General features: G+C 32.2%; 10 protein-coding genes across 10 annotated transcripts; 1 reads left to right on the top strand and 9 right to left on the bottom strand.

Moving 5' to 3' along the window:
• Positions 1-385: 385 nt before the first annotated feature.
• BN7_3425 (Immunoglobulin superfamily member) lies at positions 386-1,456 on the bottom strand (the record flags this gene model as incomplete). Its single annotated transcript, XM_011275957.1, has 1 exon — positions 386-1,456. One exon carries the CDS (start codon positions 1,454-1,456, stop codon positions 386-388), a length of 1,071 nt encoding a protein of 356 aa, XP_011274259.1.
• Positions 1,457-3,056: 1,600 nt separating this feature from the next.
• Positions 3,057-5,045, bottom strand: AVT4 (Avt4p; the record flags this gene model as incomplete). Its single annotated transcript, XM_011275956.1, has 1 exon — positions 3,057-5,045. One exon carries the CDS (start codon positions 5,043-5,045, stop codon positions 3,057-3,059), a length of 1,989 nt encoding a protein of 662 aa, XP_011274258.1.
• A 689-nt stretch (positions 5,046-5,734) lies between these two features.
• Positions 5,735-6,265, bottom strand: OCA1 (putative tyrosine protein phosphatase OCA1; the record flags this gene model as incomplete). The annotated part of the gene is made up of 1 exon (XM_011275955.1): positions 5,735-6,265. One exon carries the CDS (start codon positions 6,263-6,265, stop codon positions 5,735-5,737), a length of 531 nt encoding a protein of 176 aa, XP_011274257.1.
• A 282-nt stretch (positions 6,266-6,547) lies between these two features.
• On the top strand, positions 6,548-6,982 carry OST2 (dolichyl-diphosphooligosaccharide-protein glycotransferase; the record flags this gene model as incomplete). The annotated part of the gene is made up of 1 exon (XM_011275954.1): positions 6,548-6,982. One exon carries the CDS (start codon positions 6,548-6,550, stop codon positions 6,980-6,982), a length of 435 nt encoding a protein of 144 aa, XP_011274256.1.
• Positions 6,983-7,495: 513 nt separating this feature from the next.
• Positions 7,496-8,614, bottom strand: RAS2 (Ras family GTPase RAS2; the record flags this gene model as incomplete). The annotated part of the gene is made up of 2 exons (XM_011275953.1): positions 7,496-8,310; positions 8,569-8,614. The coding sequence occupies 2 exons, from the start codon at positions 8,612-8,614 to the stop codon at positions 7,496-7,498; spliced, it is 861 nt and encodes a 286-aa protein (XP_011274255.1).
• Positions 8,615-9,044: 430 nt separating this feature from the next.
• On the bottom strand, positions 9,045-10,370 carry BN7_3420 (uncharacterized protein; the record flags this gene model as incomplete). The annotated part of the gene is made up of 1 exon (XM_011275952.1): positions 9,045-10,370. The coding sequence occupies one exon, from the start codon at positions 10,368-10,370 to the stop codon at positions 9,045-9,047; it is 1,326 nt and encodes a 441-aa protein (XP_011274254.1).
• A 246-nt stretch (positions 10,371-10,616) lies between these two features.
• Positions 10,617-11,747, bottom strand: PHO23 (Pho23p; the record flags this gene model as incomplete). The annotated part of the gene is made up of 1 exon (XM_011275951.1): positions 10,617-11,747. The coding sequence occupies one exon, from the start codon at positions 11,745-11,747 to the stop codon at positions 10,617-10,619; it is 1,131 nt and encodes a 376-aa protein (XP_011274253.1).
• A 338-nt stretch (positions 11,748-12,085) lies between these two features.
• On the bottom strand, positions 12,086-12,535 carry BN7_3418 (uncharacterized protein; the record flags this gene model as incomplete). Its single annotated transcript, XM_011275950.1, has 1 exon — positions 12,086-12,535. One exon carries the CDS (start codon positions 12,533-12,535, stop codon positions 12,086-12,088), a length of 450 nt encoding a protein of 149 aa, XP_011274252.1.
• A 572-nt stretch (positions 12,536-13,107) lies between these two features.
• On the bottom strand, positions 13,108-13,359 carry BN7_3417 (uncharacterized protein; the record flags this gene model as incomplete). The annotated part of the gene is made up of 1 exon (XM_011275949.1): positions 13,108-13,359. One exon carries the CDS (start codon positions 13,357-13,359, stop codon positions 13,108-13,110), a length of 252 nt encoding a protein of 83 aa, XP_011274251.1.
• A 1,076-nt stretch (positions 13,360-14,435) lies between these two features.
• Positions 14,436-17,058, bottom strand: STU2 (Stu2p; the record flags this gene model as incomplete). The annotated part of the gene is made up of 2 exons (XM_011275948.1): positions 14,436-16,921; positions 16,998-17,058. 2 exons carry the CDS (start codon positions 17,056-17,058, stop codon positions 14,436-14,438), a joined length of 2,547 nt encoding a protein of 848 aa, XP_011274250.1.
• Between the last annotated feature and the right edge of the window lie 422 nt (positions 17,059-17,480).

Below are 17,480 nucleotides of genomic sequence, written 5' to 3'. Positions count from 1 at the left end.
TGATAGTAACTCTTCCTTGAAGCTGGTTGAAACTAGAGTGTACGTTAGAGGGTATATGAGTTTCAGCTACTAGTAAGACTTATCATATATATAACAGATAATCAAGGAGAGCCTACATCAGATCTAAATTAAAAGAATATGAATTCAACATCCAACTAACCTGTATTGGAAAATCAGAAACTAAAAACCCAACATAGGGTCAACTATTTATAATATAAACAGCCAAAGAAGGAAATATAAAATGTAAAAATTTTAAACAATGCAAAACTTGAAAATGAAGCATGCTAATAATAATGATCAAAATCCATGATATGACATACCATCATGTACTATAAGAAAGGAAACAACAAATTATGAAATTAATGTATATTCATCATGAAAAAACTTAGATGAATAAAAATGGTAAGACACCAAAGAATGAACCAGCAACAACTTTAGCAGCAGAACCTTCATAAGTGGAAACACCTGCAACTGAAGAACCTGGGGCTTTTGATTGTTGAGCAGCTGATGAAGCTGGAGTTGAACCAGATGGAGCAACAGTGGAACCTTTTGGAGCAGCAGTGGAACCTGATGGTTTAACAACAGTTGAACCATTGGTGACATGAGTAGAAGCAGCAGCTGAACCTGAAGTTGGAGAAGCAACTGGTGGAGCAACTGAATCAGTTGAAGAGATTGGACAATAAGTTGTGTATGAAGTTTCAACACCATTAACAGTTGAAGTAGCAACTGAGACTTGAGCAGTTGATGGAACTTCAGTACATTTGTTATCTTTACATGAAGTAACAGTGACTAAAGTGGTTTGAACATGTTCACCTGAAGTTGGAGCAGCAACTGGAGGAGCAAATGAATCAGTAGATGAAGCTGTTGGTGAAGCAACTGGTGGTGCAAAGGAATCAGTAGATGAACCTGATGGAGAAGCAACTGGTGGTGCAAATGAATCAGTTGTTGATAATGGGCAGTAAGTAGTGTATTGAGTAACAACACCGCTAATGGTAGTAGTAGCAATTGAAACTTGAGCAGTTGATGGAACTTCAGAACATTTATCTTCGTGGCATGAAGTGATGGTAACTAAAGTGGTTTCAATGTTTGATTGAGTGGCAATTGAAGTGTTGAAATAACCAGATGGACCAACTGATTTTGTTTGATCTGGGTAGTTTGAAGCTGAACCTGGAACAGTTGGGACAGCAGTTGTTTGACCTTGAGTAGCTTTTGGAGTTTCAGATGTTTTGGATTCATCTGGATAGTTTGAAGCTGAACCTGGAACAGTTGGTTCTTCAGTGGTTTGACCTTGAGTAGCTTTTGGGGTTTCAGTTGATGTAGATTCATCTGGGTAGTTTGAAGCTGAACCTGGAACAGTTGGAACTGCAGTGGTTTGACCTTGAGTAGCTTTTGGTTCAGTAGCAGCAGAAACAAGAGCAGCAGCGAAAGCAATAGAGACGTAGCGAGTGAATAACATTGTTGATGAACTTTGTTTGATAAGCTTTGTTGATGTCTAAGATGTCTTAGATCCAAACGTTGAATAAAACTTGGGAATATTGGATCCTATTTAAACACTTTCAATAAATATAAGATCAAATACATATACCTAATTTGGATACTTGTAACCAGCTATGTTTCGCATGGTCGCTTAAATGTTGAAGTAGTATGACATTTGTTAATAGGGTATGTAGCAGGTACGTAACAGTCAAATATAGCACATATGCGATATTACTCCAGAAACCATAGTACCCAAACATCACCAGCATTCTATTTTTGTCACAATGTGTTATAAGTCCCTTTGAAAGCACTTAAATATTGAATGCATAACGTTTTAAACGGAAGTCAAACACTAAAATGGAAGTGGGTATTGAAGCATTTTTACACATTGTACATCAAAACCCACAAATAAGCATGAATTGATTGCGATTTTATGAGATCACTAAACTAGTAACCACTAAAGAGTTTCAAAAGGAAAGTATACAATAATTTGGACAATAATAGCACAAACCTCTGAACAAACAAATCTGAAGTAAACAAACAAAACTCTATTGTACCCACTAAATCTAACCTAAATCTTGAAATCTTACGGACGGTAGAATTAAAATCTAAGTATAGCTAGCTCAACTCAGCAACCATTAAACAAGCACAAATTTGACTGCAGAAACTGTTAGTAATGAATCATGATGCTGCACTGATCCATCTTAACTTCCAAATAACTACAGTCTACCAGCATCCAAAGGGCATCTTTAACCCATCACTAGTAAAGTATTTTCGCCTGCTACGCGCGTACAATTTTCAAATTCTCGCTATTCCAAACTTGGAAACATATACTAAAAAAGGGCATCGTGAAATTGGTACGGTCAGAGTCCAACAATAGTTTTCTGTGCATACATTCATGATGAATTAAAATTTCTTATATTGACGAATTAAAACTTTTAATTTTCCGGAAGGTACTCAACATTTGATCAGTTTTAATGTATGATATGTATTAAATACTGGGGCTATGATCTGTGTATATCGTGCCGTTAAGATGATGTCTATATAGCTATTTAAGCGAATGCCTTGAGGTTCCCGTGGAATTTAAACTTGATCAAAGTCATGTTACATAGAAGTTTCAAGCTGGTTGGAAAGTATAAACAAAATAGAAGTACAAGAACGTAAAATAGAACTTGAGCTTGAAAGTTTAATCTCAAATGAAAATAATATGTTATGTACTTAAGAACTTTTGCAGCTTGAGCTGGTGTATAACATGTATAGAACGTCTATAGAATTCATGAAATTTAATTATAGCATAGGTAGTTGGTAATCAAATTCAATCGATGATCTATAGTAGAACATAACAACATAACGTAACAATGACAACCTGATATAAACACAACAAATACTAAAGGGTGCTTGAAACAAAAACAAGCTAAAAATAGCCGTTTGAAAATCAAGAAAATATATACGAGTCTTGCAGAAAGCTTGTATCAATGCAAGTGTATATTAAATGATTGTATAATATATGAATAATATGAATATAATAATAATGTATCTAATAAATAATATAATGAGTAAATCTATAGCAATAACAAAAGCTAACCATGAATAATTTGATATGAAGTATAAGACATTGCAGCACCACCAATAATAACCAATACAATATCTAAAACTTTCCCCCAAAAATCACCATGTGTACTACTTTTATAATGTAATAAAGGTGGATACATATAAACTAATGGGATACAAGCAAAACAACCAACAAATGAAACAAATTTATCTAAATCATTTGCACCAAACCAAGCAATATTCATACAGAAACCAACAAATAAAGTTCTAAAAAAATTTTTTAACCATTTTGTCTTATTATTAAATTTACCAGAATTTGATTTTTGGAAAATTCTTTTCTCAATAATACCAATTGCAGGAAATAATTGTAATGGAGTTGATAATAAAATTGCTAATGAATAAAAAAATTGAATTAAATTAACAAAGAAATTACTTTGTGGTAAATTTAATAATATAACTGTTTGAATATCTTCTCCATAAGCTAAATAACCAATAGCTGCAATTGTAATCATCATTATAGTAATTGTAATAATAACTAATCCAAGAACTAATGGGAATTTTTCTGGATGTCTCATTGAATCTTGAACTGGAATAATAAGTCCAATACCTTCAAATGCAAAAATTGCAGTACCAATAAATAATGAAAATTTTGATTTATTAATAAAAGTTTCCACTGGTTTAACTCCATTATATATAATTTCCTTTGTTGTAAAGAATAAAACAATAAGTAATCCAGCCATAATGAAAAAATTTGCCATAAATGAAGGTAATGATAATTTTGAAACATTTCTAATAAATGATAATGGAATGAAAACAATAGTTTGTAGCAAGAAAAATTTATCAGGTTGAATATTAAAATTTGTAACATTATTGAAAAAAGCAGTTAAATTACCAGTTGTAAATATAATATAAGCACAAGCAAATCCAATTTGTGTAAGAACTAAAGAAATTAAAATTAAATTTTTCATCCATCCACCATATAATTTCCCACCAATATCACCAAATGATGAAACTTTTGTTGCATTTTTAGAAACAACAAGTATATAATAACAATAATATGAATAAATACCAAAAATGGCCAACATGATAGAACTAAAAGTTAATCCACCATTACTAAAAGCTTTTGGTAAAAATAATACACCAGTTCCAACAAATGATTTCAACATTATAAGAAATGCCTTGAGAGTAGATGTTGTTCCCTTAGCTTCATACCTTATAGTTTGACCTTGTTGATTTGATGCGACTAAAGGTGTTGTTTCATCCCATGAAACAGCTTCAGAATCACCAGAATGATCTTGATCTAAATCAAATTCAAAATCTTCATCAAATGATTCCCCTGCGAAATGACCATAAATATATAAAAATTCCATGAAATTCTTGGTTAAAAATGGAACTTTTTTTAATTCTTCATCATTTAAAATTGCACGTTCACGGGCTTTATTAACAATAAATTCTCTTCTAAATCCACCTGGAACATTTAGGGCACTTGCAGTGGAACCTCTTCTACTATCCATTAAATCACTTGAAGATTTAGTTCTTTTTAAAGAATTAGCACCGAATGAACCTTTATGTTTAATTTCTCTTGTTATATCACCACCTTCATTATGTAAAATTGTATTACCATCATTAAAATATAAATTTGCCGTAGATTTTAATACATTTTGATCTTTAAAATCTGGTGCAAATGAAGGAGAATCAGCATCAATCAGTACTTGATTATTTTGACTTGAATTTGAAGAAGAATACAGGGAATCTGTCTTCTTTAAATTACTTGATGATGCTTGATTAATGGAAATTCCAGTCTTGATTGAATTATTAACACCTAAATGAAATGAACGAGCTCTTGGAGAATTATCAAAAGGTGCAGGAGATCCTAATCTTTGAGTAGAATACCTCCTGGAAGCAACATTAGGAACAGAATTTGAAATTGAATTATAACTCCCACCAGCACCGATGGCGATACTATTTTGTTGGTTAAATGATCGCTTATTATCGATATCTTTCGGTGAAGAAGTCATGGATATGTATATGTTGTATTGTCTGGTGATGGTCTCTTGTGTACTCCTTCTAGCTAATGGCCTATTATCCCTTGGTTTCCTGTGTTCTTGTTTTGTTGTTTTGTGGTTTTTGGTGATGAGTTGATTCGAGATCGCTCTCAGTTTTTACTTTTTTGTTTTGATTCTTATCAGAATTTTCTTGAGTGGCTTCGGATCAACAAAATTCAAATCACGCTGATAAGAAAAAGGCGAGAAACACAAAAAGTGGGAGGATTTTAATTTGACACAAAAGAGCAGATATCGATTGGACTGAGAGTAGTATATTAGGTGGTAATTGTGAAGGATTTGGCGTGTCATGTTGTGAAATTTCGAATGTTTTAGCATACTTGGTGGTTACAATATAGCTACAATCAGTTCTAATATACCAAAATTCATATTTCATTATATAGTACATTTTAATCCCAGTTTAATCCCAGTCTAATTGTTCAGAAGCCAATCCGGTGCAGTTTCTCTGTCTATCGTGATAAGTCTCTTGTCAAAAGCCTGTTTAATTGTTAGTATTTGCCCATATTGTTAAAGACCTATATTATTATACTCACCTCAATTAAAAGTTCAACCAAGATTCTACCACCTCTTGAACCTGTAAATCTTCTATATTCTTCAGAAACACTAAAAACCATGGTTAGTAAATATATCTTGTTATAATAAAACTAAAGTGATACCCACCTTGCTAAATTCCATCCTTGTAATCTTCTTAAGCATCCAAAAACTGTACCTGTTCTATGTCTACCCATTCCATTATCACAGACTAATAAAGGATAATTATTTTTATTCACAATGATATTTAATGCTTGGATTATACTATTTTCATTTAAACCATCCCATGGATTATTATCACCTCCACCATCTGGATTTATAGCTGCAAAATAAATATTTATATTTTCACTTTGAACAAATTCAATAAATTCATCACTTGGATCTTCTGATGCTAACCATACTATAGCTTTTAAATGTAATTCTTTTAAAAATTCAAAATTGATTTTGGAAGGTTGTCCACTTCTATAAAGATGTCTCTCTACAGGACAAAAATTTAAAGGTGGTACTATTCTTAATGATGGTGGATTTTTAATTGTTATATTACTACCTTGATCAATTGATTTTACACCATTTGAATGATTTGAAATTGGTTCAACTTGGATCTGAGCTTGACTGATACTATTCTCTCCCTCTATCCCTGACATTGTGATATATTTATAGCCAACAAATAACAATCAATAAATTCACCTTCTTGTTCTCTTTAAATTTTAAATTTCTCTGTTTATTCGTTTTTGAATTTAAAATTGATTGAAAAGGGAAATCCGACTTTGAATTCTTATCATGTGACGCGTCAGGTGATAAGTCGGAATTCATTTTCATCACCAAAATAAAACATTACACGTTTGATGTTTTTGTCAAATACTTCTACTATCAAAAGTTGAAATACATAAAATACTCTAGATTTATACAATTAAAGGTATTCCATCATGGCTCCAAAAGCTAAACAAAACAAAGCCAAAGCTGCTGCTGTAGCAGTCTCAAACTCTTCAAAAGATTCATCATCATCAACAAATACTAATGCAATTGGAGATTTTACAAATTCAATTGAAAAATCTATAAATTCATATTTTGAAAATTTAACACCAAGATTAAAATTAATTGATATTTTTTTAACTTTTTTAGTACTTGTTGCCTCGGTTCAATTCATTTTCGTTATACTGGTTGGTAATTTCCCATTCAATGCATTTTTAGGTGGATTTATTTCAACTGTGGGTCAATTTGTACTTACTGTTTCTTTACGTTTACAAAGTGTTTCACAAAATAAAGATTTTTTTAAAAAAATTACTCCTGAAAGAGCTCTTGGTGATTATATATTTGCGAGTTTGATTTTACATTTCATTATTTATCATTTCATTAATTAGAAAAAAAAAAGGCAGAGCCGGCTGTGTCAAGAAACTTTACTACTGATAGATTAGAAATTATACTGATGAAATTATAATATTGGAAAAACCTATACAAAATTGCAAAATTAATTAAACTTATAAAAAATGCATATATACGTTTTATCTTTGTTTTTTTCAGAGAATTCTTGTAAATGTAGAAGATTCTTTTAGTATTATCAAAGCTTAGAAAAAATCAAATAAACAAAAAACATTGGGTAAACTTATTAAAACATTAGAATTGAAACACACAATTATGAATTATTGTTGTTCTTTTTTGGTTTTTTTTTTTGGAAAAGATTAACTGATGTATAATTAATGGAAAGAATTGTTCAATCATGATAATAACAAACCTTGATAATTTGATTAAAATAGAAAACGAGTGACAAATTATTTAAAAAACAGCAAATTAACAAAATTGAAATATAAGAAAAAAATTAAAATGAAATCAAGGTTTTAAGTTATTTAAATAATCATGATGTAATTAATATCCATTCAAACAATAACACAACATCCACCACCAGATTCTTTACCAGAATCTTTTTGAACATTTTGTTTTCTTGCATTAGAATTATTATTTGATTTAGAATCTTTAACATTATTGTTTGTCTTGTTTTCATCATCTATAAATCCATCACCATGATCATTTCCTCCATTGGTAAATCCTTGATTTTTTTGATGATTACCATTACCAATATTACCATTTGTTGAACCACCAATAACACCAGCACCACCATTAACATTATTTTGAGATGTTTCATTTAAATTTGATTGATCTTGATTGTTAATCAAATTTGGACCTTCATTATTTCTAATTCTAATTCTTCTAACTAAATCAAAAAATGCATTATCAACATTAATACCTTGTTTTGCACTAGTTTCTAAAAATTTACAATTAAATTGTTTTGCTAATTTTTCACCTTCTTCAAAACTTACACTTCTTTCTTCAGTTAAATCAGATTTATTACCAACTAATAAAACTGGTACATCTTCTGAATCTTTAACTCTTAAAATTTGTTGGAAAAATGTTAATAATTCATTATAAGATTCTCTTTCAGTAACTGAATAAACTAATAAAAATCCTTCACCAGTTCTCATATATTGTTCTCTCATTGCACTATATTCTTCTTGTCCAGCAGTATCTAAGATATCTAATAATGCAACTTCATTATCTATAGCAACTTGTTTTCTATAAGAATCTTCAATTGTTGGATCATATTCATCAACAAAATGTGATTGAATAAATTGAATAGTTAATGCGGATTTACCAACACCACCACCACCAACAACAACTAATTTATATTCTTTAACTGTATGATTCTATATAAAATCATGTTAGTATTCATTTCATATTCATACCCATAATTCATCCTTTTTCACACCAATTTAGACCAGGCGTAATGATCATTGACAGGTTCGCTTTTTTCATAGCCATGCATTTGTTACCATGATAACAAATATACCCTATAACCCCCAATAACCCCAGCACAAAGACCCATTATTGAATATCCATCATAATCAATACATCGCTTCTCAAGACCAGTATAATTCCATATTCCATAAATTACCAATCACTTTTGAAGAAAATTCCTGGTCAATTCCCTTCAATATCATATACTTATGTCCCGATGAGGGCGACCCAACCAAAAATTGGTGTGCGAAAAAAGACCAATGGGTGTAAACAATTGTGTTTGAAACAAAGTACTCACTTTTCCTGACATGGTATATACTTGACTCCTTGAAGAATACAATGATCAAAACTATTCACACGCTCAATGAACTATGCTTTCAAATAGACTCAAATCTCGCCATTTCAAATTTATTTGAGAACAAACCGAATTCAAAGTTTCAAGCTCAAAAAAACCAAGGCAGACCGTCGCGAAAATATGTCCAAAATCGGGAATCGACAAAAGGCGAAAATTCCGTGAAATTATCATGCACAAAATCTACAAAATTTGATTTAAAACATTCAATTCTAAAGCATAACTTTCCAATAGTTTGATAAATATATATAGTGTAAAAATGTCACGAATGACAATTCAGTCTAGTCCTCATAGATCCCCCAGTACTTCTCAACATCATGACTACCACCGTCTTTCCAGTAGTCGTTGAATGTGGTGAATAAGATTGTGTCTTGACCCAAGGTATCAACAATAGATTTAATTGCAATCAACTGATTATCTTTTGAAGGATCACCATGTTGTCCAAATTTCTTCCCCTTATGTGGCCACCCGGTTTCTGCTAAAAAGATTTGTTTACCATTTCTTTCACAAACATCATTAAGCATGGAAAGTTGAGATTGTAACCATGGTCCTGCTTGTTGAGCTGGAACTCCTCCATCCCAATATGGATGTGAATTAACTGCAATATAATCACCAATATTACAAAGTTCTTTATTATTCAACACTGCAACTAAAGTATCAGTAGTAACAACTGGTCCATTATAACCTCTAGCACTTAATAATGTCTTTGCATGTGCAATTGAAGCTTTTAAACCTTCTGGTGTAGCTTTACCAAAATTTACCATTTCATTACCAATTGAAACAGTATGTATTTTACTCCAATCACCACCATTTGATTGAATAGCATCACCTAAAATGGCAACAGATTGATCAACAACTTCTGGATAATGAATACCTGCAAAGATTTTTTGATTTGGTCCAATTGTTTTCAAAATATTACTTATACCATCACAATCCGTATCATAAATTCTAATAACTTCAAAATTTTGAATTTTACTAATATCATTTTGAATATCTTGTGGAGCTTTACATGCACCTGCACTTGTATAAAATGAATAAGTAATACCTTTTGCACCAGCTGCAACATTCTGAACACCAATTTTTCTTAAAGCTTCAATATATTCTAATGAATAAGCATCTGCTGGTAATTGAACTTGTGAACTAGCATCTTCAGTTACATCATGAACATTATGAATATGACCTTCTTGTGTATGTTCTTCATGAGTTTCACCAAAATGTTTATCAGCATCATTACAATCAACTTCTTCATCATCATAATCATAATCATAATTTTCTTCTTGATTTTCATTCCAACCAAGTTCACCATTATAATCATCACCTTCCCAAGGTTCAGCTAATGGACCACTCCAAGATTCTTCAACATCAGATTCATTATCCCAATCATTTATAGAATCACCTTCCCATCCAATAACATCTTGTTGATCTTGATTATTATTATCACCATCCCATTCAGCATGATGTTCTTCTTCTTCATGATGATGTTCCCAAGTTGGTGCAACTTCTTCATTTGCAAAACTTCTCTTTTGATTATAACTTCTTTCGTAATGATACTTAGAATGAACTAAAACTGAAAGATAACAAATCCCAATAATGCATTTTTTCAACATGATGAATTTAATATAATGTCTCAGATCACGCCTTATAAACAATATCAATAACAGATATTACAACACAATCTGCAAAGAGAGTACCAAATCATTAAATAAATCTTTCATTAACTTTTGTGTTTCAAAATCTCTAATTATACACGATGTTTTTGTAAGCTTAATTTATCATAAACACAAAAACCATCCGATTAACCACAAAACCAGTGTAGGTATCCACAACAACAACAACTAATAACAAAAATCAATCTAGATTTTTTTAGCCTTCTTTAATTTAGCATTACAATCATCACAATACCATTTCCCTTTAGGTAATGTTGCCAACCCGGTACACGGTAGATGAAACCATTCTCTTTTACAATCATCACCATCACATCCAACCATTTCACCATATGAAACTTGATTACAATAACAATATAATGGCTCATCAGCATTATTTCTTCTACTTGCAATTTCATCAGCATATTCAGCTTCCGCTGATGCAACATTTCTAGCAGTTTCAGCTGATTGACTTGATAATTGATTTGCCGCTGTTTGACTTGGTTTCTTTTTAGTAGTTTGACGTCTCTTGTTTGTTGATGGAGTTGAAGGTCTTGATATTTGAGGTTCTTCATTCTTAACAGTATTAGCGCCTTGGGTTTGATTATTTGCTCCTTGATTTTGAGTATTGGTATTTGATGCATTATTATTTGCAGTTGTGTTATTAGTTTTACGTTTCTTTGTTGTAGTAGCTGCTGGTGGTTGAGATCCTACTGGTGTACTTTCCTTTTCAGCTCTTCTTGATTTACCTCTATTTGTTCCACTATCATCATTGTCAGTATCATTAGCAGCTTTTCTAGCAGCAAGTGCTTCTCTTCTACTTTCACTTCTTTGTGATTGAGCGGATTTATTATCAGGTATTCTTGAATCATTTATAATAGCTGGATGATTAGCTGAACCAAATTTAATATTCTCTGGAATTTCATTCTTGAAGATTAAATCAAAATCATCATTGATTCTATCAATATAACTTATTGTTTTATCAGCTGCTATGGTTGCAACATGCATTTTTTCTTCAAGACATGGTAAAACATCTCTTAATAAACTAGAAATTTCTTGAATTTTGGCAGTTCTAGCTTCTTTATCATTTGGATCATTCTTAGCTTTAACGAAATTCTTAATCTCATGGTTCAATGTAGGTATTATATTGACACATTTTGCATCAATTTCTTTCAATAGTGTAAAATATCTAATAACATCTGTAGGGAGTGCTTCAAATGCATCGGTAATATCATTTAAACCTGGGAAAATCTCTGAAGCTTTAGGAGTTGGTCTGAAAGAAGTAGTGTGTCTATTCCTAGTACTTCTCAAGGTCTTTGCACGAAGATTGTATTCTGACATGGTGCTTATTGGTTCTCTTCCTTTTGATGTTTTGTATTTGAAGACGTTCTTGTTATATTTGTTTCTCCAAAAAATATAAACACTTTTTCAAAAAAAGGAATCGAGAAAACGAAATTCTGACAAGTTCGGTAAAGGCAGCACTCAGCACTTTATCTACACAAATTTGAATCAAAATGTTTCAAAAAAAAATTTATTCAACTGGTTATTGTTGAGCTAAGATATCCTAATTCAATCCATGAAGCCCATTTATATTACAAATATCTATATTTCTATCAATCAAGCATTTTTTTTCCTGGTTTCAAACCCATAAATTGCCTTCATTTCATGACCATAACTATTCAATGTGGATGAGAACAACTACAACTATTATAAAAATTCTCATCATCTGTAAAATCTTCATCAGAGCCATATTCATGATCATGATCATGTCCACAAGCATTTGCATATTGGAAGTCTAGATTAAAAACACCATCTTGTTCAAATTGTTGTAAATCTTCATCACCTGTTAATAATTTACCATTTTTTGGATCTAATAATTGTACATCTTCAACGTCTTTATATAAATCAGAAGCAACCCTTTTGATTAGCTCCTTCAGTATACCCTTCTTTTGGAATTTGATAAGATATGAAAGACCAATACTTGATATTTTCAATTGTTTAAATTTGTCTTGATTTTCCTCCACATATGGTTGAATATCTGAAAAAATTGTAACTTGTTTAAGATCTTCAATTTCCTTTTCAAGTTTAGCTATTCTGGCTTTGAGTTGTTCTGTTTCCGAAGTTGACATTCTGTTGTGATCTCAAAGAGCTTAGAGTAATAATATCCTTCAATATTAATTCTATTCTTCAATGTTTAATATTAAAGTTAAGTATGGCTCATAAAGTCGCGACTGGCCCCTGGGTATAATTTCGCAAATTTCCTTTTCATGATTTCGAGAATTTGCAAATACCATGCAGATTTTAGATCTGATCCATTTATATGATGATTCCCAATCTCAACCCTATGAATAAGTGTGGCAAATTTTGGTGTCATGTTGATCTATTATTCATTTGACCTCTTGTCATAATCTTGAGGTTTGACGCGGCTTTTTTCACTTGCGACTTTCCGAAATATAGGTCAGATTGCTAGTAATCTTATCTTACGCGCAATTCAAATCAAAAGAGGACCCTACAATTGAATTCGAATAAATATTAGTATATCATATATTAATCAAATTTTAGCTTGCTGAAACAAATACAAAAAAACATAGCAGAAAAAAATACAAAAATTAAACCGTCATCCAAGTATTAATAAGAAAATGTTCTATTAATTAATAAAATTCAAATTGCGAACCCCCTATGGGTATGGGAAATATTGAACTTATAATAAGAAAGCAGCTAAACCAGCAACACCAGCAGCTAAGACAGCACCGTTACCTGAAGCTAAAGCAGCACCGTTGATTGATGATGAGGTTGAGTTTGAACCATTTGAATTGTTTGAACCGTTAGAAACAACTTTATTGTGACCACGAACAACGGCAAAATCGTTGTTAGCAACAGCGTTTGATTCTTGTTGAGTACCAAATAATGATGATGAAGCTAAGAATGAGGCGACGACTTGTTGAACTTGCATTTTTAAACGATTGTAATATAGTTTTTGGATAAACGAAAGTATATGACTATGGCGTTTCTATCAATATATAAGAAGGAAAAAACTATCTTATAAAGTTTAAGTATCATCTAGATTCCAAGGGAAGAAATTAAAAAAAAAAAAATCCTAATTTTGCTACTAAATTTGCAGATTACCGAAATTGTCACAATTTCACTAATTTGCAAAAAACAAATTGGCTGCTTTTCCGTGGTATGTGTCCTTAACCGTGCAACTTTGGCTAAATTTAGTGCCTTTCTTACCTTTTGTGCTTGAAAATATCAGATTCGCGCCAGAAAAAATCTATCCTGTCCAGAATAGGAATTTGCAAAAACTTATAAAAAGCATATGATTTTTGGCATATTCTTGAGAAGCATACATAGAAGTTAGTATGGAATTGTATTCAAGTACTTCTATGATTAATTGACTTAATTTCAACGAAAATTAGACTGTTACAATGTTAAGCATGTTGAATTATCTATTACGTATAGACAATAGGCTCACGATCCAAGAAGGAATAGAGTCTTGTGACTAGTTTTTTTTAAATATAAGGTTGCATAATATGCGTTGCAAAACTGATGAGCAGCAGCTTAATTAAATTAGCAAAAACGTGCTATATGCTATATAAGCTATAGAGTCTAGATTACTTAATAGAACTTACTTTTCAACGAATCCTGACTCCTCAGTCTAGTTAATAGTATATTCTACATGGAGGTTTTGCTGTGTTCAATGTCTCTTGGTGTGTTGAACTGTTAGAAAAGCAGCTATTCATTTGTCTCGTTCGTAACTTTTTAATATAATAGATGTTAAACACGTAATGGATCACCTTTATGAATTAATTGGAGCCTTAGTCTTTCATAATTATCTGCTGCTTCCGTAAATAGAATCTGTCTACGGTTATTATAAACTTCAAAAGCTTATAATCTATTTATGAAAATTATTTGATTAAAATTTAATACGTAAGATCTCATTTGTAACTTGTAACCTTTACCCAGTGAAAACAATTTTATATACTTGATGTGATGATTCAACAATTCATAATATGTCCCAAGAGTGGAAAACTATCTATAACCGGAAGAAGATGGAATACTATTTCTGGATTTGGCCTTCATTTTCTCAATTCTAGCTTTCAATTGTGATGTGACTTCAGCTGCTCTTCTCCAACTATCATCATTTGTATCCAGAACTGTCGGGCTCAAAATATTATTCTCCTTTTGTTCATTATCTATGGTTAAGCTTCCAACCTTTCTATCTATACTATCCAAACTTGATTTGTTTGAATGTTCAGATCTCACACCGTTTGTTTCTTGTAAAGGTGAAAATTGTCTCGGTCTTTCAATGGATTCAAAACTTGATGCTGATTGAATATCAACATGACTATTTGAGGTACCAAATGAGTTTAATGATGAGGTTCTTTGTTTCCTTATTAGTTGAATTTCATTTTCAAGTTGAGAAATCTTCAAACGTGCAATTTCAGCATCTGATTGGGCTCTTTGTAGTTGTGTATCTTTGGATTTGATATTCATAGCGTCATTTGTGCGTTGTTCATTTAATTTATCAACTTTACTCGAAAGTGTTTGAATCTCTGTCATTAGTCTTGAGCTTTCTGCTATAGATTCTTGTACTTGCCAGTTTAATTTTTCACGATCTTTTAACCAATTCTGCTTTTCTGTTCTCAATTCCTCTAATTCAGCTTTCTCAGCATCATTAATCCCTGAATCTTGTTTTAAAGGTAGTGGATGATTTAACGATGATGGTGTTTGTAAAGATCTTCCAGTCAATCCTCTATTTCCAATGCCTCCTATTCTAGAGCCAGATTGGTCACTTTTAAGTGGTGATGTTGGACCTCTTTTAGAAGGAATAGTTGATAATCCAGATGGTAATTTTTTCTTAGATTGTAATGTTGATGTAGAACTAGCACTTGTGGTAGATGAAGCAGAACTTATACCAGATTTTGGAACAGCTGATGCTCTTGGTGGAACCAGTGATTTTCTTTTGGTAGCAACGCCAGGTTTGACTCCAGGTTTAGCTGGTGCTTTTGCTGATGATGGCGCTGTTCTAGCAGCAGGAGCAGGTTTTGGTTTTGGAGCTGACACTTTGGATTTGACCTCAGCAGTTTCATAAAATTCTTTAATTTTCTTCATCTTGATGTCATCAACTTTCTCTAAATATGGGTTTAGTTCTCTCTCGCCTGTTATCTTCATTAAGACACCAACAGCTTCAAACCCGTTAGTTCTCACACCCGGTAATGTATCACCAACTAATTTAAGTGATGCAGTAATGATGCCTTCAATTTCAGGTCTTGTTGGTGCAGTTCTGGTTTCTTTCAAAATTCTAATAAGATACTGAGAAGACACTAATCTTACTTGTGGTGTCTTGTGTTTAGTGGCTTCCAAAGTTTCATCCAAAACATCAGATAAAGATGTACTTTCGAATATAGCATCTAAAGTTGAGCTCAAAATTTCTGTTAATTTTCTTTCCTTTGTCTTCTCTAACAACGTACTCAAAACCAAATGATAGTATTTTTCAAATCTCTTTCTTAAACCTTTGGCTAATGATTGTATACATTCTGCTGAAACTGTTGCAACTTGAAGATTCACATCCTTGACGTATTTGGCGAATACTTTGACCAATTCACCATAATCACCATTTGCAATTTTTATTACATTGAAAACAGGTTTTACCTCGTTCAAAAATTCTAGTTTTTCTTTCCAGTTAGCAGCACTTGCCATTTTTGCACCAAAATCATCAGGTAATTTAGATAGAATATCCACAGGATCCATCAAATCATAAGCATCAACCTGGCCAATTTCTTCAGTATTTCCCATAACAACATCTTCATCGCCTTCAGCTCCATTGTTACCTCCATTTTGTGTGGCTGACTCTGCTTCTAGTGCATCCTTTTGAGATTTCAATAATCTAGTTTGTGTGGGTTTTTCATCCTTCACTTTTTCAAAAGCTGAAGTTAAATCTTTCTGTTGAACTGGTTTCAATTCTGGAAATAATACTTGTTCCAAAGCAGGACCCATCCATTTATAAATTTCAACTGTCAAAGTGGAAGTTTCAGCTCTAACCGTTCTATCAGCATGGGAATACAATTTAGGTAAGCTTGGTAAAATCAGTTTGGGACTAACAGTTTGAGCACCAAATGCTTTATAGATTTCACCAAGGGCTTTTACGGTACCTGAGACTAATTTTGGTAATTTGGCTGAAAGACAAGGTAACATTTGCTCTACCACTGGATCTGGTGTATCTAATTCAACTAACCACAATAACGCGTCTATAGATTTCTGTTTTGTACCAGCTCTTGATGACGAAAGACCTTTCTCACATAGTCCTGTTATAACATGATTTCTCACCCTTAGAGCAGCTTTTGGACCACCATACTCTAGAAATGCAATCAATGCAGCTATACCTGATTCATGTGCAACGACATTACTATCTGTCACAACCTTCTTGAATAGATCTGGGTTTGATAAGAAAGGAATAAAAACTTCTGCCTCCTCATTTGGACTTTTCTCGAACTGGTTTGTGATTTCAATGTAGGCTCCTTGACGAGCTTTCCAAACCTTTATTCAGTTGTTAATAATTTGAAGTCTTCAGACTCGATTCGAAGGAAATACGTACTTTATGAGCTAAACGCTCTTCCAAAGGAAGCTTGGAATAATCTGGTTCTTCCGCCATTCTGATTTTAAACGAGTGTGAGAATGATGGTTTTGAAGGTTCACCTGAATAGTGTTCAAGTTTCTATAAGGTAGGTAGAAAAATAGTTCTTGTGAGATACGCGCCAGAGAAGTACTTCATCTATTTTTTGTTTACATTTTTCATATCGATCACAATCCCATTAATGTTTCGCGGTCGTTACTGTGGAAACCAAACTTCAACAATTTCGTAAGAGCTCATGAAAACCTATCAAATAGGCCCAAAATAATAAAAAAAGAGTCTAAATAAAATATTTAGAGGGTTCATATAAGCTAATCACGCAAAAAAATAACAACTCAAGCTACTAATGGCTTGAAATTTGGGTTTTATTGATGCAAAAAAGAAGAGCTTGCACTCAGGATCGAACTAAGGACCAACAGATTTGCAATCTGCTGCGCTACCAC

The sequence above is a fragment of the Wickerhamomyces ciferrii genome, contig 00092 (assembly GCF_000313485.1).
Source record: "Wickerhamomyces ciferrii WGS project CAIF00000000 data, strain NRRL Y-1031 F-60-10, contig 00092, whole genome shotgun sequence".
NCBI lineage: Eukaryota > Fungi > Ascomycota > Saccharomycetes > Phaffomycetales > Wickerhamomycetaceae > Hansenula > Hansenula ciferrii.
Note: the sequence above shows the minus strand (reverse complement) of the source record. Positions and strands in the feature narration are given on the sequence as shown.